The 27964-nt window shown below is 57.5% G+C and overlaps 1 protein-coding gene across 5 annotated transcripts; it reads right to left on the minus strand.

Annotated features, from left to right (window-relative positions):
- On the minus strand, nt 1–27788 carry CAMKK1 (calcium/calmodulin dependent protein kinase kinase 1). 5 transcript variants are annotated; one of them, XM_079798894.1, is made up of 16 exons: nt 27685–27788; nt 18879–19280; nt 17970–18017; nt 17228–17281; nt 16797–16848; nt 16385–16518; nt 16012–16048; nt 15177–15198; nt 13652–13740; nt 10351–10550; nt 7977–8030; nt 7201–7274; nt 5590–5677; nt 5289–5417; nt 4577–4680; nt 1–1980 (listed from the first exon to the last, which is right to left on the minus strand). In XM_079798894.1, exons 2-16 carry the CDS (start codon nt 19236–19238, stop codon nt 1908–1910), a joined length of 1518 nt encoding a protein of 505 aa, XP_079655020.1. In that variant the 5' UTR covers nt 19239–19280; nt 27685–27788; the 3' UTR covers nt 1–1907. The 5 variants fall into 5 exon arrangements, with proteins under 5 accessions (XP_079655020.1, XP_079655021.1, XP_079655019.1 ...); XM_079798895.1 differs by lacking the exon at nt 27685–27788 and adding an exon at nt 26936–27085; XM_079798893.1 differs by lacking the exon at nt 27685–27788 and adding an exon at nt 20217–20294.
- Nucleotides 27789–27964: the final 176 nt, after the last annotated feature.

Consider the following 27964-nt stretch of genomic DNA (forward strand, 5'->3'; position numbering starts at 1 on the left):
ACTCAAGAAAGGGCTTTTATTGTTTTTAACTCACTTCCTGAGAAGTTAATTTTTAAAACACTCTTAATGGAGTTTACTCATCACTTGTGCTACATTCAAAAACGAGGCCAACCCAAACCCACGGCGGTGGGGTCAGCACGCCATCCAGGCTGTGACCTGGCCAACGAAGCCAGGCTCACCTTGCAGCTCTGCGAGGGCAAGTCCGATGGACGTCGCCCCCTTGAGACCCCCACCCGCCAGGCCCCAGCGCAGAGATGCTCAAAAAGAGCGTGCGGGTCGGTGACCGGCCTCCCATGAACCCTATGAAAGCGTTCTCAAAAACAGTACCGAACCGTTTCCTTAAGCCCTGGTTACAATGCCTGGTGGAGAGGAGCCAGGGAGGAGCGTGGACCCAGTGACAACGGGCCACATGCTGCTCAGAGTCTTAAACAGACATAGAAACTATATTACAGATGCATGTGCCAGTGCAAGACATGCGAGTGTGCTGTGCAGCAGATGGGCACGCACATGCGTGTGCGGAGGCGCGACAGACACCCACAGGCACGGAGATGCGCAGGGGACCCTCCTCCGGCCCAGCCTCCCTTTCCTTCTCGGCACAAGTCCTCTTGTGAGATGAAACCCACGCCGGCCACGGTCACCCCTTGTTGGGCCCACGTTTTCAGGGGAGGTATCGGAGTCCTGCTTTGCTTTCCTTTGGAGGTCAATCCCTCGAGCATTTGGCCAGCGCACACCAAGCCATCGAGTAGTCCCACGGATACCAGTATGTCTGCCCCAGCCTGGCCGAGGCGACACACACACACTCCAGCCTCCAGCTCGGGGCAGGCTGGACGGCAAATGTCCCGGGGTGAGGCAGTGGTGGAAGGCCTGCCTCTCCGTGGCCGCCTGCCCGCGTGCACGCCCCACCGAGGCCCCACTCCAGGGCGGCCTTCACCGTGGGCAGCTTGTCCTGCATCGTAGGAATGTGAGGACAGCTTCTGGGCCCAGATGGGGAAGCCGGTTCTGGGATCGGAGACTGGGTTCCAGTTACTTCAGCATCTGCAAGGCCACGGCCCTGTGAGTCCAGGGCCCTCTCGCCATGTTGGCCCCTGGTGTCTCTTCTGCAGCCATGGCTCTGAGGAGCCACAGAGGGAGTGATGCGGGCCGGGAAGACGTGTTCCTGGCTCAGGTCTCAGCTCAGAGTTGAATTCAGCCCTTTCTCTGGCTGGCGCTGGGTGTGAAACACAACCCAGCAAGGTCAGTTCAGCTCACCTGGCTGCACAGAAGGGTGGGGTGCACGAGGAACCGCCCAAAGCTTTGGAGAGGTCATTGGCTGTTCCCAAGCAGGTCTTTGTAGCCCCTTGCCCCCATGTTAAAAACAAAAGCAAAAGACAACAAAACGAGAATCTGAATTCTCCAATACCGGCCCCCGCCCCAGAGAGGCGCCGGAACACCCACCAAGGATTCAGAGACTCCACACCAGTGTTCTCAGCAGACTCGAGCTCTGGCAGCGCCCCCCGGCCCACCGAGGTGGCAGGGTACACCCCTCCATGTGTGTGGCAGCTGAGCCCGGCCTGCCCAGCCCCAGCAGGATGTCTCTGCAGCGGTGGTAAGCCAGGCCTCCTCCCGCCATCTTGGTTTCTTGCCTTCTGCCGCTGGGCCTTGCCGATGAGCCATGGGTTCCATGGGGAGAGCCAAGACTAGGAGAAAGGCTCGAGGGAGCCCTGCCCTCCAAACCCCAGATGACACACATTCCAATCCTGTCTTGGGCACGCGCAGAGGTCATGCAGCATGACGGGGGGAGGGGAGCCAGGAGAGGGTCCACAGCCCCCAGCCCCCCGCCCGCAGGGGCGGCTGTCGGCACGAGCGCAGGGGCCTTTGGAGGCGCAGGATGAGCGTGCTGCTGGGTGGCCCTGGGCGCATGCAGGGGCTCAGGACGCAGCCTCATCTTCTTGGACACCAGGGAGCTCCGGGCTCTTGATGCCCTCACCACACCCGTTTTTCCTGTTCAGGGGATCCAAGGGGCAGAGAGACCTCAGGGGTCAGAGCATACACTCAGAAAGGACACTCTCCCGCACACTCCCAGGCATCCCAAACTCACCTTCCTGCATCGTGGCCCCTTGCTGGTCTCCCTACCCCAAATCTTGGCTTACAACACTCCATGGCTCCCTATTGCCAAGAGATGAAGTCTGGAGCATCACATGATCTGATTTGGCTGACCTTCCTGCGCCCTCACAGGCCTTCCATGTTGGCCTAGATCAGCCCCCACAGTCCTGAGTAGAGGGGCTTTGGTTTTACATTTTCTTTGTCTTATGCACAGGTAGAGTAACCCGTCAATCTTGGGATGATGTCACACGTTCAACAGATTCCAGTATCTGATTTCCCCCCTAAGACCTTTCTTTTTAAAATGACCAATGAACTGATTTTGATATCTTAAAGAAGGATCAATCCCATTTAATTTGACTGTAGAGCTTCAACAATTATTCCAAAGCATGCAAAACAGAGTCAATCAAGGACAAATTTGGGACTCTATTATGATGTAAAACCTGCTTTTCAAAATTAAACTTGAGTCACAGAATTATAGAATTTTATAGCTGGAAAGTATTAGGCCCAATACTTAATAAAGGGAACTGGCCTGTCTCCCCATTAACATGTCTATAAAAGGACAATGATTCCCTTCCTCACTTGCAGTCCAGCCCTGTGCCAGGCATAGACTAGGTGGGTACAGGATGTCTTTCGCCTGTGACTGGCCTGTCCCACCACTAGGGGGCGCTGAGTCACAGGCGCTGAGCTAGGGTGACCAGATGTCCAGGTTTGCTGGCATGGCTTTGACTATGCATGTAGTCCTGGCACAGTTAGTAATAGCTTCCTCTCTCACTCTCAGAAGTGGCTGCACTGGATGCTAAGTATGTGGTCCCCTGCACTGAGCCCAACTCCATCACCAAGGCCTGCAGACCTCGAGGAGCCAGGGAAGCCCCTTCCCAGCCCCGGCCAACTCACTGAAGAGACAAGGGAACGGGAAGTTCAGTGACATCGAGGCCTCTCCCAGACTCTACCCCTCACCCCTCACTGGCCAGAAAGTTTGTCAAGAGGAGGAAAAGAGGTTGGTATATGGACATCCTTGAGGGTAAGCAACCTCTGGCAGGGAGCAGACACCAGCTTGTCCATGATGAGGGGACCCGGCACTTCTAAAGGGCCCACTCATGAGAGGGCGGCCTCACACAGAGTCCTTGTCCGGGCCCCTGGACAGCACAAGTGAACAGACTCCTTCCTGAGAGGCCGAGGTACCTGGACTGTGTCTGGCTCCCTCTCTGGGGAGCACGCCTTCCCCACACAGCAGGCTGGAGACACAGCTCCTCCTCCCTGCGGCTCCCTTCCCAGGCCAGAGGAAGGCACCCGAGTCCCAGGGCCAAATGCAGGCCCAGGACCCTCGCCTGGCTTTCTGTCTGCAGGTCTGCGCGCAAACTCCAGCAGACCTTGTTGGCAATCCCAACTGACTTTTATTTCATTTTAGTGGGAGAAGATGGACAAGCTGAAGACCAGGCTCTCGGAGGTTTGAGGAACTGCTTTTCTGACTTCTAGCAGGTGGTGACCGCACATGCCTGGTTAGGGAGCCTTCAGCAAAGGAGGGTTCCTCTTCCCTGGCCCGGGCAGCTGGCCTGTCCATGCTCACTTGCTGAACAAGCGTTTCCTGACCAGGCACAGGGCCTCAGCAATGGCTGGAGGTAGCATGGGCCACTCAGGAAAGCAGCCAGCACTGCCCCCACGCCGGGAAGTCGGCAGAAGCGCCCTCCCTCCCCAGCCGAGCCACCCTTCTGTGAGGAGCAGACATGAGGCCTTGCTGCAAACTCTACCATGGGCTGAGGAAAGCGGTGCAAACAGGGCACCTCCGGGGCCCAGCTGAGTCTCCCTCTGAGGAGACAGAGGGAAGCTAGGTAGACAGGGACCAGGACCAGGACCAGGACCAGGGAGGGGGAAGCAGAACCGGGGAACCCAGCCAGGCGGAGTTCCTAGGACAGCCCAGCTGGGCGGGACAGAAGGGCACATGCGGGAGACAGGTATAGATATTACCAAGACAGGCAGCTTGCAAATAACCCATCACAAGGCAGCAAGGCGTGCAACTAATCCCAAGAAGATTACTAAGGCAGAAGTCTTTGAAAGAGCCAATCAGAAGCTAGCAAGCATTATACAAAAGAGCGTGCACCCCTCTCTCTCGTTCTCCAGCCTGCTAGGTTCCTGGCTCCTGGGCCATAAGCCACCTGGGACTCTACACATGGGACTAAGAGACTTTAATCCGCGTGGATGCTGAACTACACCCCACTGCTACATGGAGCGGAAGCTCTGGACCTGGCCTGCTTTTGGAACCCCAGCTGTACCTTTTCCAGGCCTGGCTTCTCTCAATAAACTTTGCTTCCACTGATCACTTCTGTCTGCGAATCCATTCTTCAGTTTTGTGAGACAACAAACTTGGACTCAAACCCCACATTTTGGTTTCAGCTCAGCCTGCACAGCGCAGTGACAGTGAGAGTGGGAGGATGTGCCCCGCCCCCCCGCCCCACCCCAGGGGGTGCCCTGCAGGTCTCAGCCCACCGGTACTTACAACAGTAAGTTTCCTGGAACAGACATGGATCGCTCTTCCTTCCGTGCTTGGGGCTCAAACGGGTTCCCAAAGGAACGCTTCCTCAGCATAGACTTAACCAGGATCTAGGGAGGGCACGCCAGTCAGCATGAGGAACACAGGCCCCCAACACCAGACCCACCGGCAGCCTCTGCGCGGACTCCCTGGGGGCAGCTGCTGGGTGGGCTGGGCTGAGGCTCCCTTTCAGTGGGCAGAGAAAGGAAGAGGGAAGGATAAGGGCACGGAGGATGATGGTTGAGGGTGAATTCTGGGACTTGGCAGGGACCCGGTGCAACTGGTGCCTGGGGGGCTCAGAGGCCAGAAGGAGACCTTGAGGGGCCTGGGATGCCAAGCTGAAAGTGGGGTTTTATCCCGAGGGCATGGGAAATGCCTTCGAGCTGAGGCAGGAAGGATGGAGTGAGGAGTGCCAGTGCCGGACAGCGCAGAGGAAGCTGTGCAGCGGCCTGAGGGACATGCCGGGAGAGACTGCTGCACCCTGGCTCTCCGACTCTCCCTCCTCCTGCAACAAGGACAGTTCCAGGAAAGCCAGCAGAACAGTGGCCTCTGGCCTAGCATCGGGCTGGCCCACCAGGCGGCCTTCGAAACCCCCACGGGGCCCAGCAGAGAGCTGGTCTCAGGCGATGGCCACGCCCTCCTCCCAGGACAAGGAGCCTTCTGCCCCTCACCCTCTTACCACTGTGGTCCAGCTGGGGATGAGCTTGACTGAGTTCTTCACCTCCTCCTCGGTCACCTCCACCACGCTGCAGTGCTCCTCCTCTGAGGGAAGGGGCTCCTCCCCATTCTTGGTCACCCACGGGTGCAACTGCGAAGTCGGGAGGGCAGGGAGGGTCAGGGACACATGCACAGACACCCAGTGAGCAAAGGCCCGTGGGCTTGCCACCAACAACAGCCTTGAGGGAGCCCAATGCCCACCAACCCACAAGGCCTGGGGTAGGGCTCTCCACAGGAGAAACTGAGGCCTATGGCTCCCCCACCTTGATGTCTGGCACCCCAATTCTCCTTTCGGGATTCTTGTCTAGCATCTTCAGGATCAGGTCCTTGAGCTCCTCGCTGACCTTTGGCCTAAAGAGAGGAAGGAAGGAGATGAGGGGGAGGTGGTTGATGAGGATCCTTTCCTTCCCACCTCTCCCTCCCCATCCTGCTTCAGGGGTTCCCTGATTAGCACCCCAGGGCGGAGACACACCCAACCCTCATTTCTCAGACAGCAAGGGGGGCACCCCCAGGGATGCCCCCTGGAATAATGTGAAAAGAGTCACTTTATAGGACACCAGGACACCTTTACTGCCACTCACCGTCTTAGCCCCTCCTCCACCTGGGAGGTGGCAGGAAAGATTCTCACATGATAGAGGAGACCGAGGCCCAGAGAGGTGAGCGGGTTCGCACATGGCTGCGCAGCAGAGTGAGGGCAGGGAGGAGGGACTCGGGGGACGGGGGACCAGGACCGTCTCTGCCCAAACTCTGGGCTTCTTTGCTACCATTCTTGGGGAGCCCATCCCTACAAGCCTGCAGAGGGAACCCACTCTTGGGACTGCTGGCCCTGGTGCCCTCTGCTGTCCTAGGTCCTGAATCCTGGCTGGGAGAACGCTGGCCCGGCAGGGGTGCTGCAGAAGCAGAGGCCCAGGAGACAGGCAATGGCAGGGAAGGATGGGACTCCAGCTGCCGGGTGCTGCAGGGCAAGGAGGCTGTGTGGTGGCAGGACCCAGACATCCCGGAATGCCAGGGCCAGGGCGTGGCCTCTTCCTGCGGGCTTTGGGAAGCCTCGCAAAAAGCTGAAGACACGGTGAGATTTATTGTGCTTTATCCTGGCCTGACTGTGGTGGCTGGACTGGATGGAGGCTGACAGCAGGGAGACCTAGGCAGGCGCCCAGGTGGCAATGCAGCCAACAGATGATAAAAGGTGGACTTTTGAGGGCTTGGGGACCAGACAGGCAGTGGGCACGGGAGAGCAGAGGCCACTGAGGAAAACCCTAGGTTGGCTTGTGACCTGCCTTGGGCACTTTGGGCAGATGGCAGAAGGGCCCTGAAGACTGAGGAGCCTTGGTAGCCAACGCCATTATCAGAAGAACCGTGGATGAGCGGGGAGGCCTCTCTATACAGTCCCTCTGGGCTCAGAGACCTCAGTCACAAAGGGAGGGAGAGAGGAGGGACTGGCTTCAAACCCCAGGCCCACTGATAGCTTTCTCCCAGGACTCCACTTTTCCATCTGTGAAACGGGGCAGCACACTGGCATCTGGAAACCCCTGCCCACCTGTGGGGGGCGGTGGAAGTTCCCCATGGGTCCAGGGTCTGCACGGGGGTGGTGCCCTGGCCCCCCCGGAGGCCTTCTGTGAAGGAGCAGTGTGAATGTGTGACACGGTCACCCTGCCCCACTCCCAGCCTCAGAGCTCCATCTGCACAGAGACCCATCCAACTAGATGCCTCAGAGGCCCTGAGCCAGTCCCTCCTCTATCTGCTCAGGGCTCTCCCAGGAACAGCACCCCCACCTCCAGATCTGCAGGCAGGGGTGGGGCCTACGAAGGGCAAAAGCTCTGCTAAAGACCCGCCTCCCTGGGGGTGGGCAGGAGCCCCTGTGGCGGACTACTCACTCCTCAGGAAACACCACGTCCTCGTTCTTGATCTTCCTGTGCAGGGCCAGGATGTAGTCATCGATGAACGGGCACTGCGGGTGAAGAAGCAGACGAAGGCTGTAGGCCCAGAGCCTTAACTCGTGCTGGAGACCGGCCCTATCCCTCTAGGACCCCATTAGTCGGGAGGAACCTCGTCTAACTTGTCCAGGGCCTGGCACACAGCAGGTGCTCAACAAACACTGACTGACCAAATCAGTCACTGAGGAGACCCTGAGGCAGGGTGTGCCCACCGGCTGCCTGCAGGGCGGCCTCCACTCCCAGGCCTGGGATCTGGGAACATGCTCACTGAGGTCCCCTCCTGCCCCTCAGTGTGGTCACTAGAGGGGGAGCACCTGGGGACAGGGATCTCGGCCAAGTCAGTGTCGGTGTCCCCGAGGCCCAGCCTGGCCTAGAGCAGGAGTCAAAACCGATTGGTTGAATGACTGACTGAGTGAATGTGTGTAAACGAACGGCATCAAGGGACAGGACACGGAGCACTCGGCTGGAGCGGAGGCGACTCCACCATCCGTACCTGCCTTCGGGATGTCTGCTGTCCCAGGACGCCTCCACATGAATCCCCCCCCCAAGGGAATAAGAGAAACACAGAAAAAGCCTCTTTTCCCTCGGTCTTCTCTGAGACAAGTGGCCTCTTTCACATGTCACATGACTTTAGCGCACAGAGGAAGGGCCAGCTCCTGTCAGCCATCCCGGTCCGGCTGGGCCCAGCCCATGGCGCCGGCCCACCCAGCACTCACCTTCCCGTAGACGAAGCAGTACAGCGTGACCCCAGTGGCCCACACATCCAAGGCCTAGAAAGGAAACAGCTCCCATCAGTCCCCCCAAAATGAACCAGCACCCCTTGCCTACCGGTTCCAGTGGGCTGCGGGAGAGGGCGTGCAGGGAACCTCCTTCCTCAGTCGTGTAGTCACTCAGCACACACTCCCAGGCCCTGGCTCCATGCCCGTCTCTGTGCTGAGCACTGGGACACGGGGGTGACCAGAACAGGGCCCCTGCCCTTCAGGGATTCCAAATTTCTTTGGAACAGGCCCAAGCTAGATACATTTTCAACTCAACAGGTGCAAACCTCTTTTACCCATAGGTCACATTTGCTGTACCCATCACACAGATGCGGCCGGAAACGATGGTGTACTGAGCTTGCACGTGCTAAACCAGCTCATCATCCCTGGTTCTAGTGATCCACTGGAGAAGCCACCATAGACCTTCTTTCGGACCCCAGAAACAGCCCTGCCCACGCCGAGGCCTAGTCCGTACCTCCCCCCAGACCCCCCACGCTCTGGTTCTAGCATGTGCTCTCCCTCTGTTTCCCCTTCTGGAACCCCACCTCCTCTCCTGGTATCTGCTTTATCTCGTATGGGAGTACATTCTCAAATCTCTACCTACATATTCTCGCTACAGATGCCTCATCTGAATCCAATCCAGGAACACAAACAAACGCAAACTGACATCATTCTACAAAGTAACAGGCCTGTTCTCTTCAAAATGTCAAGGTCAGGGAAGAGAGAGAAGCCAAGCTCTTCCAGATGAAAGGACACCAGAGATGTGACAAGTGGATTACGCGATGGGCTCTGGATCCGGTCCTGAACCAGAACAAGACAGGGCTCCGAGGACGGTATTGGGACAAGTGGAGAAATCTGAACAAGGCTGATTAGATAACAGTCTTTCATCAGTGATACATTTCCTAATTTGATCACTGTACTGAGGTTATATAAGAGAATGTCCTTGTTCTTAAAAAAAAATATTTGCTGAGGTATTTAATGATAAAGGAGGAGGAGGTCTCCAACTTAACTCTCCAATGGTTCAGAAGAATGTCATACGGCCCTGGCTGGTTTGGCTCAGTGGATAGAGCGTCGGCCTGCGGACTGAAGGGTCCCAGGTTCGGTTCCGGTCAAGGGCATGTACCTTGGTTGCGGGCACATCCCCAGTGGGAGGTGTGCAGGAGGCAGCTGATCGATGTTTCTCTCTCATCGATGTTTCTAGCTCTCTATCCCTCTCCCTTCCTCTCTGTAAAAAATCAATAAAATATATATTTTTTTTTAAAAAAAGAAGAATGTCATACGCTTACACATAACTATAGGGAGAGTGGTGAAAAGGCATATAAGGCAAAATGTCAGTAATTGGTGAATCTGGGTAAAAAATTACATATATATATATATACACACACACACACACACACACACACACTCACACATATATATATTTGGTATTATTCTTGTAACTTTTTCCAGTAAATTTGGAATTATATCAAAATTGAAAATTAGCCCAGCTGGCATGGCTCAGTGGACTGAGCATCATCCCATGCCAAGAGGTTGCTGGTTCGATTCCTGGTCAGGGCACATGCTCGGGTTGTGGGCTCGGTCCCCAGTGGGGGGGCATGCAGGAGGCAGCTGATTGATGTTCCTATCTCCTCTCCCTCTTCCTTTCTCTCTCTCTAAAACAAATAAATAAAAACATATTTTTAAGAAATTGAAAATTAAAAATTAAAGAAGAATCTCTATCTATACCCCTGACCTTTCTTGAGCTCCACACCCACACCCCACACAGGCATCCAAATGCCTCCTTGGCAGGATGGGGGTGGGGGACAGCCAGCATTCCACAGTGAGAACGGGCATGTGCGGGGACACACGGAACTGCAGCCCCAGCTCAGAAAGCTTTGCCCACTGCCTCTCACTCAGGAGAAAACCTGAACTTCCAGGACTTAGCACTGCCCAAGCCCCACCGTGCCCCAAGCCTGTGCCCCCATGTTCTCTGGGCCTCACCTCCTCCTCAAATCCTCCCCATTCTTCAAAGCCTAGTTCAAACCCTGCCACCTCCAGAAGGGCAGAGAGCCGGGCTGTCTGGGCTCTGTCTGCTCCACAGCCCCGTCCAGAACTCAGCACAGAGCAGCTGGCAGGGGTGCCTTGGGGACGTTTTGCTGGAACACGAGAGGAGGCCAAAGTTGGGGAGTTTGTCGGACTCTAGGAAGAGGTAATTATGAAGGAAGGGACTGCGTTCGGTGTTCACCCCCGAGATACAGGACCCTGGGATCCTCAGCTTGGATATGAGGCCTCGCTGCAAGCTACCCCCACCCCTTCACCTGAACCCCAACCCAGCCCAGGCCCTGGGAGCCACCTTCCCACTGAAGCTCTGGCCGGTATCGGAGATGGCCTCGGGGGCCATGAACGCCGGGGTGCCGGCCGTGCTGGACAGCTGGGCGTCGTTCCCCTCAAACTGGTTGCTGACGCCGAAGTCGGCGATCTTCACGTGCCCGTCGTCCCCCAGGAGCAGGTTGGATGGCTTGATGTCCCTGTGCACGATTTTCTGGCAGTGCACTGTGGAGAGAGGCAGCTGGAGCGCCGGCCGGGCCCGCAGCCCAGGCCCGTGGCCCACAACCCGCCGCCCGGCCAGGGAAGCCTGTCTTAAGCCAGCTGAGAAGGCGCCCACACACACTCCTCTCAGGAGGACCCCAGAAGAGGACTCCGGGGCCCTCTGCTCTGCTCTGAAGGGAAAGCACTGAGGCCAAGCCAGGCGGTCCAGACCCAGGACTGGACTCTTAGGGGCCTTGGGACTCCAAGTCCAGTGCTCTCTTCATGGCAATCAAGGCACCTGTTACTGGGGGTCAGGTCAGAGGAAACTGGGGGAGGGGAGTTCATAGGCCATCTCTGGCTCTCCCAGAGATGACGCGGGTCCTGTCTGCAGGCCCAAAGCCCACCAGTCTTTCCCAGTCCCATCCCTGCCCCCCCCCCAGGTGGTCAGAGATGCCCCCTCCTTGGACTCGGGGTGGGATTGCAGGGCATCCTGCAGAGGCACTGCCTGAGCCCTATGGACTCTGGGCTGAAGGAGATCCAGGGAAGGGGACAACCCAGGCCTTGGGCCTGCAGGGGTGCACGTGGCTGGGTAAGAGTCAGCCTTCGCTAGTGGGCTGGGAACTCATCCTGCTTCTTGGGCTCAGCACTGCTGGGAAAAGACAGGCAGCTGAGGCTGGGAGAAGGCACTGACCCCGCCCCACTGCCATGCACTGTAGGCTCCCTCCTCAGCAAACACCTTCCCCTGGACAGACAGACCCCAGGATGTTGGGAAGGAGGAAAGATGGAAAGGGAAACAGGAGAGGGGAGTGGAGGAGGGGAGGAAGGCTGGAGTTGTTGGGACTGAGTGAAAGAGTGTTCTATAACAACACCAACAACAGTCCTACACTGATGGTACCAGATGAGCACAGGGATGTGACGCATACCTATCCGTCTCAAGAGGCTGTGTATTTGACCATGGAAAGTGTCTCAAATTCTCCTCTCAAACCCTGGCCTCCCCCCGGAACGCCAGGCTCTCTGTCCACATGGATAGCCAGTAGACATCTCAATCTTTCTCAAGAAGACGTCTAATCCAGAACTCCATTTCTCTGTCGGGAATCCCTACCAAACAAACAAAACAGAAAACCCCTGCTCCTCCTCTAGTCTTTTCCTTCCCGTTAACAGCGTATTACCCGTTGCTCAGGTCACTCTCTCAGACCCCACAGCCAACTCATCAGCAAGTCCCATGGACCCAACTCTAAGATCTATTCCAGATCCAGCTGCTCTCACAGCTGCATCACCGAACGTGCTCCATCTATAAGCACCAGACTGGACGCTCCCACCAGAGCCTTCCTGGGCTGCCTCAAGTCTGCCTTCGAGGGACCAGAATCACGACGCAGTCCTCAGCACCCCGAGACTCCGTTCACCTGCCTGTGCAGCCCCTGGTGCTCACCCATCCAGCCAGGAAGCCCTTCACCTTGATTAGTTGGGTATTGATGGGGCTTTGCCCAAAAGTCAGATGGGATTAGCTTGTTTTTTTGCTTGTTTGTTTGTTTGTTTGTTTGTTTTGGGGTTGGTTGTTGGGGGAAAAAGAGGGTGGGTGATAGATCCTCAACTGAGAAGGAAGTCCCAGGATAGGAAAGGGGTGGAGGCCAAGCTGGTGCACCCACCAATGACCACCCCCAGAGTAAAAATGCCCCCTACCTATACCTCAAGGCCCTTGCTAGGGACTTTCTGCAAAGCCTTTCTCTCTCGGTGCCTCAGTTTCCCCACATGTACGAAGAGAATATTAATCTGGGGGCATTAGAGTGGCCCAAATGCAATGAAGACAGTCCTGGTTCCTGTCACCTTGGCTGGGCCCTCATCCTGTCCCCCCAGGGCAAGAATATGTTCCTGACAAACCAAGCTAAGATCTTAGAGAGACGGGCCCCACTCCTGCTCCCCAAACCAGGCCAGAAGCCCAGGTGTCTGGGGGCCCTCCCCAGGCCTGGTGCTGGCCACCCCACCTCCTGCGTGTCTCCTCCCCACTGCCACTGCCCTAATCCAGGACTCACCATCTGTCACTTGGCTGTGGAAACAGCCTCGTCCCTGAACAGCTGGCCGTCTCTCGCCCTTTAGCCAGCCACCACACAGCGGCTGGACAGAGCTTTCTGAGGTGTAACCCTATCACACCTCTGTGCTGCTCAAAGCCTCCGAGTTCACACCACGACAGGATGCAGTCATGAACGTCCTCTGTGGAGGCATTCCCGGCCCTCATGCCTCAACCAGACTGAACTTCTTCCCATTCTCAGAGTCCACGCCCACCCGCTCTGTGCCTCTGCCCACCCGGTTCTCTCTGCCTGCTGTATTTCTCCCACCCATCCCACAAGCCTGGCTAATGAACTCCTACTCATCTTCAGGGCCCTGGTCCCAAGTGGCATCCTTCAGGAAGCCTCCCTGGGCCCTCTGTGCTCTGACAGCCCCCATGCCCCCCAGCTTTGGCAGGCACTGCACTCTATCAGCTGCCTGCTTAGATTCCTGTCCCTCCTACCAGGCCATGAGATCCTTGAGTTACACCTCAAGGTCTTTGTCAACTCCCTGCCCCCAGCTATCACTCAGTAGGTACAGTACTCATAAGTGAGTGGATAAATAGGAATAAAGGGACTTGGAGATAGAGGCTAAGATAACATCCTCCCTCCTGAGCTCTTGTCCCTTAGGGCCCCTCACAATAAACCCACACTGCCACCGCCCACAGGCTCCATGACAGACAGGCTCAGAGCGGCTGGGCGTACATCTCTTCCTTCCCACACCTCTTGAGGCCCTGCAGAGAGGCTGAGCGTGGCTAAGAACTCAGCAGGGGAGAGATGCAGACAGAACACCCACAGCGCAGAATGACTTGAAGATCAGGCATCAGGAAGGACCTGGCGCAAGCCACAGGATGTCTGGCGCCACCCCATTCCCCCTAGCCTTTAAGGAGGTGTAGGCCCCGCCCCCAGGCCCATGGCCCCACCCCCAACTGAAGCTGATTGGCAGATCAGCACTGACTGACAACACCTGCTCAGAGCCTTCTCAGCCTGGGCTCCGCCCCCTCCGGTGTCTCCCACCCCCGTCCCCTGTCCCCTGTCCCCAGTCCCCAGTCCTTGGCAGCAGGCAGGCTGCCCCTCACTCACAGTACTCAAGGCCCAGGATGATGTCCCGCAGGTAGAGGCGAGCTTGTTCCTCCGGGAAGGGCTTGTCGCAGGGCACCTCCATGACCGGCCTGTGGAGGGCGGGGCGAGGGGTGTTCAGCTGAATCAGGCTGAGTAGAGGCAGACAGCAGGTGAAGGGGAACAGGGACGGGGACCTTCAGGCCACTTGAGACCTCCCCGGAGCCCTCTATCCTCAAATGGGTCCCCAGAACCTAAGATATGAGCTTTTTCCTCCCATATGTGATAAAAATTTAAAAATACACAGACACAAATATCCCTTCACGATCACTGTAATTTCAAATTAGCTTTATCTTAATTTCTGATTGGCGATATTCCTTCTTCTGAGGACTGTATTATCTATAATCAAACAGTTGTAAAGATGCCATATAGAGCAATCTTTTTCAAACTGCAGGTCCAGACCCAATATAGAGTCATGAAATCAATTTAGTGGGTGACTACCCCACGCTGAACCCTGACACTGCCTTTTCCCAATGAAGTAGAATATATCCGAGTATATCATGTGTAATAAGGATAGGCGCTGTTTTGTAAAACTTTGGTTTCAGTTACAGATATAAATGGCAATGGGAAACATATTTCTCCCTTTGAATGGAGGTCAAAAACATTTGAAAGGCTCTGGGCGAGCAGCTCAGTTGGTTAGAATGGCGTCCCGATACACCAAGGTGGCGGGTTTGATCCCCGGGCAGGGCACATACGAGAATCAACCAATGAATGCATACATAAGTGGAACGACAAATCGATGTCTCTCTCTCAAATCAATAAATTACAAAAACACACACATTTGAAAGCCCCCGAGTCTTAAAGGGATACCACTGCCTGTCTCCTCCCCAAACAGGTCTTTAGGAGTCCCCCAGCAGAGCGAAAAGTTATAGCCTGGACTCAAGGCCTCAGGAATTAGGGCTTCCAGTCCACCCAGGCCCATGGCCACTATTCCATGGCTGCTGCTTTGCAAATATCCTGAGGCCAAATAAGGCAGACATGAGTTAGATCCCTGGGTTTCATCAGTGACTTGCTGTGTGATGCTGGGCAAGCCACTTACCCGCTCTGAACCTCAGCTTCCCCTCTTGTAAATGGGAGTGAATGGAGTCCCACCCACCCAACTCACACACTTATCAAGCCAAAGGAACTGTTTGCAATTTGAATACAGGTAAGAGAGGTAAGAGTTGAGTCCCTTCTCTACGCTTTTGCTTGAGAAACGCTCCATTCTACTCCTCTTCCATCAAAATCGTCTTTCCAGTTCTTCCAGGCCTGGTTCAAAACCCACCCCTCTTCCAGAGGCCTCCCTGACTATTCCGGCCCCACTGACCTCTTGGTCTCTCATCCTGCCCGCCCCCCGCACCCCCCCCCCCCCCCCGAGCCCAGGGCTTCCCAAAGCAGGGCCCGGGCCTCTGCCTTCTCCCAGAACAGCTGGCCCTTGGACTAGGGACATAGGAAGGGAAAGGAAGGCCTGGGTGAGACTCGACCTGCCTGATCGGAATGGGGAACTCACCCCTTTCTCAGGAGGTCAAACACTGAAAGAAAAGAAAAGAGAAGAAGGTGAGCTGCAGCCAGGCCGGCAGAGCAGGTGATGCCAAGGCCCCTCCCTGCTCTGGAGGGTGGGAGAGGGGGCAGGCGACCTTGAGGGACAGGATAGGGGTTCCAGGCTATCAGAGGAGGTAAACGGGTAAGAGTGGGGTCTACTATGGACACTATGGACCTGCCTCATCTGATACAGCATGGACCCCTTTTACGGGGCAAGGGTGGGGTAACTGAGGCTCAGAAGGGGCAGAAACTTTCCTAAAGGTCCTAACAGATAGGCAGGTAGGAGAAGGAGTGGAGACTAAAGCCTGGGCCTCCCATTTGTAAGCCAGTGTTCATTCCTTCTGCCCCTTTTCCCGTGGCCTCTAGAGCCCGACCATGAACCAGGCACCAGGAACTTAATTTAACAGCAACATTAGCATGAATGGCAAGTATGTCTTCTTGCATGCAATGACTCATTCACTCCTCACATCAACCCTATGAGGTAGGTACCATTATTACCCCCATTTTACAGGTGAGGAAACTGAGGCACAGAGCTATTAGACAGGGTCTGGGAACCCACATCAGGGAGCCTGCTTCTTGTGTCTACTTGACCCATTGTCTCTCTGACCAGCAGAGTGGGGACTTGGAAATGTCTGTTGGACTCTAACTGGATATTCTGAGCCTGGCTCAGCAGGGCTGGGCAAGGGCGTCCAGGGCCGGAGAGTGTGTATTTCCTCCCTGGCCCCCTGAAGGCCATTTTCTCCCCGAGGAGCCCTTGGACCGACCCCAGCTAAGCTGCTTTGGGAATGAGCTGGGTCACTCACCCAAATAGAGATTGTCCTCGGCTGGGTCATCCAGGACCTGGTCAGAGGGAGCAGACATGGGGGTGGGGCTTGAGGAGGCATGGGGTGGAAGTGCCAAGCCTCCTTGTCCTCCCCAGCCCCAGGGCCCCCAGTATACTTCGCAGCTATCCACCGACAGACGCGGCCTCAGGAATCACGGACGCTCACCCTCGGTGAGGCCTCGAGACCATCCCAGTCCAGCCTGAACTGACCCCTGAAGCCTCCCTGCAGTCCCTGTCCCAAGTCTGGCTGTGTGCTTGGAGGCCTCAGCCACACCTGTCTCTCAGCAGGATCCCTGGGTCTGTGCTGTACAGGACTCGGCACAGGTACCCACCGGCTCACCACCACCTCCTACCTCGATCAGCTTCACCACATTCACGTGGTCCAGCTTCTTCAGGATGGCGATCTCCTGGTACACCCGTTCCAGGGGCAGCAGCTGCTTGGCGGGTCCTCCCTGGGCAGCCTGGGACCCTCTCGGGGGAGGGCGACCTGTGGCCAGGAAGAGGAGGCAAACCCTGCTGCAGGAGTCTGGGCCTCACTGTCGCCCCGCAACCAGCCTCAAGCAAAAACTTGCAAGACCATGGTCTTGTCGCCAACCCACCAAGCACATGCCCGCCACCAGGCCTTTGCTCATGCTGTCCCCCCTCCACTCCCAGTCCTACCAAAAACTAGCTAGGATCTGAGGTCTCCTCCTCCTCTGTCTCCCCCGGCCCTCCCCCTCAACCCCGGCTAGGGGCCCCCAAGCACAGGACCCAATAGATACATACGTGGAAAGCCATACTGCTTCAGTAACTTCTTTTTGGAAAGAACTTTCATGGCCTAAGGAGGGAGGGGCAGGCATGTCACTTGTGTGCAGCCACCAGGGGGCAGTCCAGGCTGGTTACATGTGGCACCTGCCATGCCACTGAGGGTATGGCTGGGAGTGGTTAAGCCGGGTGAGGAGGTGGCCACATCTGAGTCTAGGCCTCACCCCTCTTCTCCAAAATGCCTTTCTGGAGCTCTCCCCACAGAGGCATCAGCCTCTGACTGCATATTACCAGGGTCAAGGAGGTCACTTCCTTTGCATGCCCCTAGGGACAGGGAGTTCACTCCCTTCAGAGACAGTGTCGTCCTCTGTCTTCCCAGCACAGCTTCTGCCCACCCCCCAGGTTCCTAGGGCCGGGCTGGGGCAACACCTCCCTCCTGTCCCTTTACTCACATAGTGCCTGTCTTCACTTTCGTTATAGGCCAGCCTCACCACGCCGTAGGCACCCTGCGAATAGGCACAGGTCAGCCCCGCCTGGGCGGACACCCTCCCCCGGGGCCAGTTCAGGCTAAGGGCAGCCTGAACAGCGCTGGTCCCCTCCGCCCGCATCCCATCTCCACTCCCGCCACCAATGGGCTTAAATTGCAGGCAGAGAGGGGCTCCTATGCTTTGGTAACTGCCCCTGCCTGCCTCAATGCCACTCCATGCCTCCCCAATCCCTCTAGTCTTCCATCAAAACTCTGGGGAGCCCTGGCCAGTGTGGCTCAGTTGGTTGAGCATCATCTCATGTTCCAAGAGGTCGCCAGTTTGATTCCTAGTCAGGGCATATGCCCAGGTTATGGGCTCAATCCCTGGTAGGGGGGGCATGCAGGAGGCAGCCAATCGATGTTTTTTTTTTTCTCTCTCTCTCCCTCTCTTTCTAAAAAATCAATAAAAACATATTAAAAAACAAAACAAAAAAAAAACAAACACAACTCTGGGGAGTCAGGAATCAGGACTCATCTCCCATCTGCCCCACCCACACCAGTCATTTCCTACAAGAGACAACATTTTCCTCACTCCCTGGCCTGGGCTTTCCTGTCTCTGCCTCACATTCCCAGAGGAGGAGGGACTGCAGCGAGCAGAGCATCCTGACAGCCGCCTTCGCAAAATCCCGAACTAAACTCCCGCTGCTCCTGGCCAGCCCCAGTCCTACCTTGCCAATCTCACTCTGCAGCTTGTACTGGTTCAACTGCACACAGTCCTGGGGTGGGGGGGGGGGGGGGGGAGAGAGGAAGCATCAGGTAAAGCTTGATCCAGAGGCAGCACTGTTCTCACCTCGGGATCCTGTTCAGGGATCAATCCCGGCCCCAGGCCCCTTACTCCCAGACCCCCAGACCCCAGGGGGTTTCAGGAACCCTTCCAGTTGGGATGGGGGAAAGTTGGTGGTGACAAGACCACCGAAAGTGACAAGAAGCCTCATGAACGGGGAGCCGTGGCTAAGGAAAAATGCACCGATTCCTGCCTGGAAGCCGAGGTCTGGGAGACCCAAGTCTGTAAGAAAGCCATGAGCAAGCATTTCCAGGGGCGCTGAATGTGAGGTCTAGATTGCACGAACAAGGATGAGAAGAGGGACAAGAGGCCGGAGCCCTCGCTCAGGCATAAAAGGCTCAGCCTCTGAAGGGTATAGATTGCTCCGTACTCAGGTTCACGTTCAGACCTAAGTGGCAAGGACAGAGCCAGGGGGAGCCCAGAGGCCGGCAGCTTCTGAGTCAGAGTAGACTCGAGGAGGCAGGATTCGAGGTGGGGTTCAAGCTGGGGAAGTCTTGGGGTGGGAGGACACTGTGTCTGTCCTCAAATCTCTAAGAGGACTTCTTGGGGGACAGGGGCGGGTTTACTTCCAAAGCCTGGACTGGGTGGGGTTGGGGATGGTGGGATGTATAGGATGCAGAGGTTGGGTCATTTGGAGCTTCCCTGGGTGGGAAGAGGCCTTATTGTGAGGTAGTGAGCTCCTCAACTCTGGGGGTATGCAAACCAAAAGCTACCCCAGGGAGAGGAATAGAAAGGGTCTTCATGGAGGACTGCTGAAAAGCTCATGAGCACCCCCTAGCTCTGCCCCACCGACCTCTGCATCCGAGATGGCCACGCGGTGGGACTCGATGGTGGGCCTCCGCCAGGCCCGTGGGGAGATGTGGCTGGCAGGCCCCGTGGTGTAAGGCCCAGCCTGGGCCTCCAGGCAGCTTCCTGCTGGCCGCTCCTGCAGGGACAGCTTCCTGGTGGAGAGGCTGGGTCGGGGCAGGGGGAGTCCTGAGGCACTGCCGGGGATCATGGAGGCAGCTCTGGCCCGTGGTGGGGGTTCCACGCCGTTCCTGGCAGGCCCGGGGCCACCATCTGCCTCCTCCAAGCGGGCCACATCGATGGCTGCCACTCGCTCCACCAACTCTGCCCGAGGATCCTGGCAGCAGACCGCTGGGCCCCCCTCCATTGCCACGGTCAAGGGGGTCCTCCGTGCAGCCTTATTGGGAACCTGAGAAATGAGGGCAGAAAAGGCTTCAGTTCTGGCCACGGAGCAAAGAGGTCAGATTTCTAGGCTCTTCTCCCATTGCAGCCACAACCCTGTGAGTCCCACCTCCATGCCTTTGCCCTGCCTATTCCCTCTGCCTGGGTTGCCAGTAGCCAAACTTGGATCCGTCCCTACTAACTGGAGGATTTCCAGGAACTCATCTGGCTCTGCTGCACACCAGCCCTCCAGACCTCAGTATTCCCATCCGCAAAACAGGCACATTCATGTCTGCCATGCTGGCTTCACAGGGCAGCAGGGTGAATCTGATGATCTGGAGTCAGGACAGACAGACACGGGCAGAACCCTGGAGGCCCAGCAGCCTTGGGAGAAACAGAGTACAGGGTCAGCTGAGGCCGGCAACCAGCAGACAGCCCAGTGACTCACCAGCCTCACCCCTCGACAGTAGACAGCAGAGCATTCCAAGGCTGCTGCCTGGAAGCTGAGCTGGGCGCTGGTAGTGCAGAGGCCTCCCTGATGCTCCAGGCCCACTCACCTCCTCCAGGGAGGCCTCTTTGATATTCGAGCCCCTTACCCCCACCCCTCTCACTGCTTCCAGGAAGGTTTCCCTGGGGCTCCAGCCTCTCTTTCCTGCAGGGAGGCCTCTCCAAGGCCACAGGGCAAGTCTCCCATCACTCCCTTCTCTGGCCCAGCAGAGCCTGCAGCCCAGGACAGGGTCCATCAGGGGAGGGCTGCTGCTTTGGTGGCTGTCAAGAGACTTCACTTATTTTTCCAGTTTATTTGTGTGGCCACAATGTATGCCACATCTGTTCAGGCTGAGATGCTCCCCCTGGCCTGGCCTTACACCCTCCCTGGCCCTCCTGCAGTCTGAGCCCCAAACCAGGCCAGAGGCCAAGAACCTGAACCCCGAATCAACCTCCAACCTCCAGCCCTAGCCCTTACCCTTGACCACAGTCCTGGGCTGAAGCTGGACCCCAAGCTGAACGCTGACACTCAGGCTGGGGCTCCATTTCCTCCTCAGGCCAAGCACCGGCCCCACCCCAGCTCGATGCCCCACCCCCTTCCTGGGCCAAACAAGGCATCTTCTCAAGAATAGGAAGTGAGTGACCCCTGACCCTCTGCCCTTCCTCTCTGGTGGTAACTTCCTCTGACCCAGTATAGCAACTTGGAGAACACGGGTCTGTTTCACCCCCTCATTCCCCCGTCACCTTGCTTTGACAGCTGTCAAGGAGGCAGAGCTCACGGGAGTCCACTGGCCACAGAGGAGCCCGGGCTGCCTTCCAGTCCCACTTGCCAAGCTCCTGGGGGGCCGTGGGCAGGCTCCTTCCTGACTCAGAGCCTCAGTCTCCCCATCTGTACCAGGGATGCAGACCTTCCCTTCCCAGACTCCCTAGGGACACAGCAAGGCTTGGGAAAGGATCGTGGGTAAGGGGGCATCCCAGACCCCTGTGCCTGGCACACAGTGTGGGATGAGGGAAGCCTGGAAGTGGCGGAGCTGCTGTTGACCTGCAGAAAGGAAGGGGGAAGGGAATCAGACTGGTAACAGGCAGAGAGGAGGCTGCACCCGGAGGAGTGAGCGTGCGTGTGTGTGTGGGGGGGGGGAAGAGGGGAAGGCGGGGGGGGCGAGGTGCGCGCGGGGGTGTTGGTGAGGCTAGAGGCCCAGGTTTCCCTGGAGGAGGTGAGAAAGGAGAAGAGCTGGAGCATCAGAGAGGCTCGCTGGAAGAGCTGAGAGGGAATGAGTGAGTAGTCGGAACATGAGAGGCCTCCCTGGAGGAAGTGAAGGGGGGCAGTGAATGGGGTTAAAGTATCAGGGAGGCTTTGGGAACCAGGCCCCTTACAGGAAGGAAGAAGCCAAAGTTGAAGGGAGCCCTCCAAGCCTGGCCCACCCATCCCCCTCCTCCCGGCTGGGGGCCACCCTGGGACCTTCTGCCTGTCCCCCTCACTCTGCAGGCCCCTTTCCTCCCACCAGAATACAAACTCCATACGATAAGGCTCTTGTCTGCCTTGTCTCCATAAAATCATGGGCGTCTGCAGCAGTGCCTGGCACAGAGTAGGAGCTTGGTAAGAATTTGTTGAATGAATGAATGGTTGCCATAGTGATCAGGACAGCCCTATCCCCATTAGATGGGGAAACAGCCTCAGCGAAGGGACCCCAACAAGCCTAAGGCCCCAGCCCACAGTAGGGAATGAATCAGTGTCAGGAGCCCCTGCCCTCTCGACCAGGACCGGCACCATGGGACAGAGCCCCCACCCACAGAGGGTAAAGGTGGCCCTCGCCCATAAAATGTGCATGATTTTCCTGAGGGAGGCTGTTACCCCAGCCAGAGGCCATCCTGTGTTTATCTCCCTTTCCCTTTTCTCGGAGGGGGAAAGAGGCCCAGCAAGGGGCAGGGATGGCCCTGGGGTCACTCAGCAAGTCAGGGCAGGGCCTTCTTGCTTCAGCCTGGGGCCTGTACCCGGTGCAGGCTCTGCACCTTCCTGGCTGCAAGCCCAGGGGCAGGTGGCTGCACCAGGCGCCTGCGTTTTCCTCCTCTGCAGAATGGGGGGACTCGCAGTCTCAGCTCCCTGAGCCGGTGGCTGTGGGGAGTAAGGAGTGAACGCCCATGCCGGGCTCAGAGCGGGGCCTGCCACGAAGGAAGCCCCGTAAAAGTGAGTTGTTGTGCTGCTGCTGTTGTGATCGCCTGGCACACGCTGCCGCCCAGATGGATGTGCGGGCGGCACAAGGCGGCTGTGAGGGCTGACGTCAGGCCCTCCACCCTCCCTCCCGCCTGGATCAAATTCAGGTGACTAAGCACGTCTGTGCAGGAGGACGCCCGGGAGGCCCCAGGTTCCTGCCTCGTGTCCAGGCGACAGGGCCTGGCGCCCCAGACTGTGCATGTGAGGGCATGTGTCCACACGTGAGACAATGTGTACAAGCAGGGCTGTGGGCCTGGGGTGACAGCATGTGTCTGTGTGTATGGGGGTTGAGGACCCACACGTAGGCACACATTTGCGTGGAGAAAGAAATCTATCAGTGCGGTCTACGTGGGTGTGTACGTGTGATCACGTGCACTGTGGGGGCCATGGGGACCTGAACACAGGTCAAGTTTGAACTTCCCACACCGTCACCTGTTCACCATCCTGAGGCTGCCTGCTGGGCTGGGCTGTGTGTCTTGGGCAGGCCCCAGGTCTCTCTGGGGGCTCCCCTAAGGGGCCAACCTTAGGCCCTGATAGATGCTTTGTAGCAACTGATTCGGCAGATAACTAGGAACCACATGGGCAAAGAGACAAACAAGAGTGGCTGGGACCCAGGCCCAGGTCAGAGCAAGGACTCCTCTGGGCATGCGGAGCCCCCCGGGGTCCAGCCTAGGCCTGCAGCTGAGAATGGTCAGGCTCAGGCCTTCACGCACTGGGAAAAGCTACCCCAATCCTGTCCTCACAGGCTGGGGCTGTGCTGTCTTAAACAAGTCACTGAGTGTGTTAGAGCCTCAGTTTCCTCACATGTGAATCAGATGGACGGCTACCATCCTGCCGACTCCCACAGCTATAAAAGGACGTGGATAAGACTGTGGAAAATGAAGCAGTTTGTGCCCGGGCAATGCGGGACTGGGATGTGTTGTCAGGAAGCCACCAAGCAAGAGCCTCTTATCTGTCCCCTGGCTCTGGGAAGGCCTGGCCCATGCCCCCATCTGGAAATGCCCCCCACCCCCCAGGTGTCTGGCTATGCCCAAGGGATACAGACTCTGGCTCCAGATCCTGCTTGGCCAAACCTTCTCCTTAGGATGAGTCCCATCCACCCGGGCCCCTGAGAGAAGGCCCAGAGCAGGACAGAGCAGGCAGCTCCTGCCCTCATCACAGCTGGGTAAGCAGCGCTGGCTGGGACGACCTCAGGAACAGTTAGGCCTCAGTCTGAGTCCTGGAAGGCTGCTGTGAACGCCAGGGCCAGCATGAGCAGGGGACCAGCTACGATCCAGACAGAGAGCACAGGGCCTTGACGGGCAGAGGACTAGCCAGACGGGAAAGATGTGAGGAGGCGGTCCAGCCACCCGGGCCAGACACAGAAGGTGGCCCCGACATCGTCCGTCCGAGCTGTGTTTATGCTCCTGACAAGTGTTTGGATGGCCCAAGAACGGGTGCCCTTGGCGGCTCCCGTTCCCCGCCTCTGCCTGGGATGACTCATTCCCCTCGAGGGAGGCCCGGGCGTCATCTGCTGCCAAGTCATGCTTGAGGATGCCTGCTGCGAGGACACCCCCTTCCACCATCCCCGGGGAGGCCCCAAGCACCAAGGTGGGCTCTGCCCGATTCTGCACAGCAACCCTCAGCGCAGCCTCAGGGCACTTGGCTGATGGTGTCCAGACCTCACCCTTTACCAGTGCACCTCGTCCAGCCCAGCTCTTCCCAACCAGCTGTCTCCTCCCCTCCATGTTCCTGGGCGGCTCAGACTCAACGGGGCCCCGATTTAACTCAGCATGTTCCCCAAGTCTGCCCTTTCTCCTCTGTTCCCATCGCAGTGATGGCACCGCCTCCCTCCCAGTTCTCCCAGGCCAGGAACCCAGGAGCCCTCCCCATTACCCGTCTTCTTCCTTTCCCCCAGCCTTGCTCCCCCTGCCCCCACTCACTCTCCACTCTGGCCGCACCACACTACTCCCAGCTTCCTGAATGCAGACGGGGCTCTGCTGCCAGGCCTTTGAACAAGCTGTGCCTTCTGCCAGGAGCACACCTCCCCTCCCTTGTTGCCGGAGGACAACTCGGACATCTCCTCTGGGAGTCCTCCCTCCCGGATCTCCCCACTGCTGGGGGCGGTCACCAAGGTGATTCTCTCTAAAAGCCCAGAGCCAGCCTCCACTTTCTTTTCCAACTGCTTCGGCCACACAGGTCTCCCCACTCTAGGTTCACATCCTGACCGAACCCCATCCCATCCTCCACACCAATTACTAGAGGGAACATCTCTATTATGCAAATACTAGTGGCCCAGTGCACTAATTCGTGCACATTGAAAGGAAATTAATAGAAGAAATATTTTAATATCGCTATTCGCCCTTTCTCTATGTGTCAACCAAATTCACGATCGACAGTGACAGATGGAAACACATGCATGCAATTGGTGCCAGCAAGAGTTTTATATATGTCACACATGCGCGAGTCAACTTAACCTTTTATAGATATAGAACTTGCTTAATTATACCTGCCTTCTGACTTAGCTAAATTTTTTCCAGCCCAGTGAAGCACCCCAACTTCTCTTTCAGGTAATTGTCTGCAACACAGCAGTAAATATCAGCACGAAACAGATTATTATTGTAGCTCACGCAGGGAGAACAAAGGGTAAAATATTTCACTGCAGCAGTGTTTGACTATATTCTGCGCAGTGAGAAAACCTGAAGTCATTTTCAAGGTCCACCATTTCTTACTTCTTTTCAGTCGGGTCAAGTTTCTAAGCTTTCTAAATCTCCATTTCCCGGCTAATGAAAAGAAAATAGGATTCCACCGAGTCTCCTATCTACCTATTCCCGGACTTCTGTGAGGATCAAATGAGATGAGGCACTGGGAAAACACTTCACAGACATATGGTTCAAGGGTAAAGTGTTTGCACCTGGTTATAAAGCAAGTCATGTTCCTGGGTTGAAGAGCTGCAAGGAGGCTAGTCGTCGCTAGGGAGAGGAAGCTGGGCGTTGCTATGTGATGTCATTACCCGTACAGAGGGAAGGACACTTAGCCTTTTATATAGATAGATGGTCACCGTTCTCCCAGACCAGGAACTTGGAATCTGGAGGACAGAAGGGCAGGAGACCTTACCCTCAGACTGGGGGCTCAGAGGCTGGGGAGCAGCCAGGGACACAGACTCCTGGATGCAAATCCAGAGCCATTCATTCATGCAACCAATACTCACTGAGCACTTGCTACACGTGCTGGGAAATAAAGCAGTGAACCAAAAAGATCAAGGCCCTGCTTCCATGCAGTTTCACTTCTACTGGGGGCAAGAAGAAACAAACAAGAAAGCCTGTAATTAACAGATGACACATCAAGTGGTACCTGCTATGGAGAAGTTGTATGGAGAAGTACAACTGTGCAAGGGAAATCGAGTGAGGGGCTGGGGGTGTATTTATGCAGCGTGGTCAGGAAAGGCCTTTCTGATGCCCTATTTGAGCAGGATCTGAAGTGAGGGAACAAGCAGTGTGGGCCTCTTGGAAGGGGATTTCAGGCAGAGGAACAGCAACTACACAGGCTGTGAAGTGGGACAGAGCTCACTGTCTGAGGAACAGCAAGGAGGCCAATGTGGCTGCAGGGGGGTGTTCCACATGTGAGAGGGGCCTGACAGCGATCAGAGTTACACCTGGGTGAGAAAGCCCCGTCATTCACGGTGCCTGGCCTCAGGATGGCTTCCTGGAAGAGGTGGCACTTCAGCTCCTTCATGAACACTGAGTAAGGATTTCAGAGGGGGAGAGGATGGAAGTTCACACTGTCCATGACAGAGAGCCATTTCCTGGCTGGGACTCAGGGACTGGCTTGCAGGAGGGGGAGAGGGGGGGAAGACAGAAACCAGAAGGGCCTCAAAGGCCAGAGGAGGATTCTGAGCAGGGGAGTGACTCAGTCCAATGAGCTTCAAAACGATACCTCTGCCTGCTGTGGGACTGAGGGTGAGAGATCAAGGAGGAGGTAGGGGTCACCAGAGTCTGTGGGCCTAGGACTCGGTCTGGCACACAGTGGGTGCACAATCTCATGTGCTGAATGCAGGAGTGCCGGCTGTGGGGGAAGCCAGTGTATTTTCCCTGGGATCCTCAAGGACATGAGCTGTGTGCTCCTCCTGCACTCCTCGGCCCACTGGGCAGATAGACAACCCCCTCTGCACCCACCGAGGGGACCTGGGACCTGGGACCTAACTTTCTCTACACACCCCTGTACCCTCAAGACACACACACCCTCTCTGGGAGAGGGGGATGCCAATGTCCCTGTAACCAGCCCTCACACACCACTTATCCCTGTAATGCACCCCCCCCACACACACACACACAGAGGCACATTCGTGTCCACGTGACACACGCACACCCGCCTCCAAACACCACACACAGGTCCCCGCGCACGTGTACGCCCTCCGAGCCACCGGTCTGTGCCCGTCTGGCCCCCAGAAGCCGCAGCGCCCACCGGCACCGCCCTGCTCCATCCCCTTCCACCCCGCCCTAGCCCGGGGAGGACTGCGCAGCTAAGGCCACACTCCCCAACCGTCCCATTCAGCCCCGGTCCCCCCACCCCCCAGCTCTTGAACGAAGAGTCAGGGGAGGGCCGTGTGGGAGGAGCGCTCCGCGCAGATCCACACGTGGGTGCACCCGTCCGGGCCCACCCCGCATAGACACGGCCTCCCACCAGGAACTGGGGCGGCGGTGGGTGGTGCGCCGGGTGTGCACGCAGTCCCGCAGACCTGAGCTGGGGAGAGGACGCAGATGGCGGGGCGCCCGCGTAGATGCGGTCCCGCTGCCGGCGCAACAGAAGCAGGTTCTGGGAGACACCGCGTAGACCCGACCGGCCACCGCAGACCTAAGGGGGAGGATCCCGCATGGTAGAGGTCCCGGCTGACCTCGTAGACTCGGCCTCGCAGACCCCCCTCTCCCGTGCAGGCTCCCAGCAGACGTTCGGGCGTTCGTCCCCTCCCGCTCCCCGATCCAGGTCCCCTCCCGGCAGACCCCTACCTCGGCGCCGGGCGACAGTCTCCGCGGCCCGGGGGGAGGCCAGGCTCGCTCCCGCGGCGCGCGCCCCACCCTGCCCGCCACGCCGGGGCCGGGATCGCCCAGCTCAGACCGCCGGCGCCGCGGCTCCAGGCAGCGTTCGCTGCCCCGCCCACCGCCGCACCGGACCCACGCTCATTGGTCAGACCGCGCGGCCTCCCCGGCGCCGCCCAATCAGAGCCCGGGATTCCCGCCCTGCTCCTGAAGGGGCGGGGCCGCGACGGGCCAGCGGCTCCCGAGGGGCCTTTCCCCCTGCAGCGGGGCCGAGCCTTCGATGCCCCCGGCGCCCCGAAGCAGTCTAGCTGGAGTACCCCAAATTCTTCCAGCCCGCGGCCTGGGCTTCCTATAGGGGACCGGTGCTTCTCCCAGAAAACCCTTTGTCCCCTGCAGTTTCGACCTGGCCTGGGCACGAGCGCCCCTCCCGGGGGCGCGGGGTTGAAGCGAGGTGCGCACTAGGGGAGGGACAAGGCGAGGTTGGCGAGGAGGAATGGGGTCGAGGTTGAGAGCCAGGGAGAAAGGCCTTGAATGGCAGTCAAGGGGTTAGCCATCTGCTGGGTGCGTAAGGGACACGGAAGCAGTTTCGTATTTGGGGAAGGGCTCTGAGCAGGCGGCAGGACTGGCTTAGCTGGGCCAGAAGGGAACGGAGGGGACTCTCTAGGACGGCCTGAGCCTCAAGGCAGCTATTCCTGGGGACTCTCCCCTGGCGAACTCACCAACTCTTGGTTCAGTTATGCTGTTCTCCAAATGTGAATCCTCTGGCACCTCACATTACCACTTGTCCAAGACACAGCCCCGTATCTCCCCCAATCCTGGCTTCTTGAGTTTCTGTTTCAATCTGGAGCCAGAAACTTGGGAGTCAGCTACCCCTTTCCCCGCCCAACCAGTCCATCACCAAGCCCTGCCCACGCTGCCTCTTAAGTGACCCTGGAATCCAGCCACTTCTCTCCACCTCTCTGCCCCTCCCTTAGCTCAGGCCACCATCGTTTTGCACCT

This window comes from Cnephaeus nilssonii (genome assembly GCF_951640355.1).
Source record: "Cnephaeus nilssonii genome assembly, chromosome: 19".
Classification (NCBI taxonomy): Eukaryota; Metazoa; Chordata; class Mammalia; order Chiroptera; family Vespertilionidae; genus Cnephaeus; species Cnephaeus nilssonii.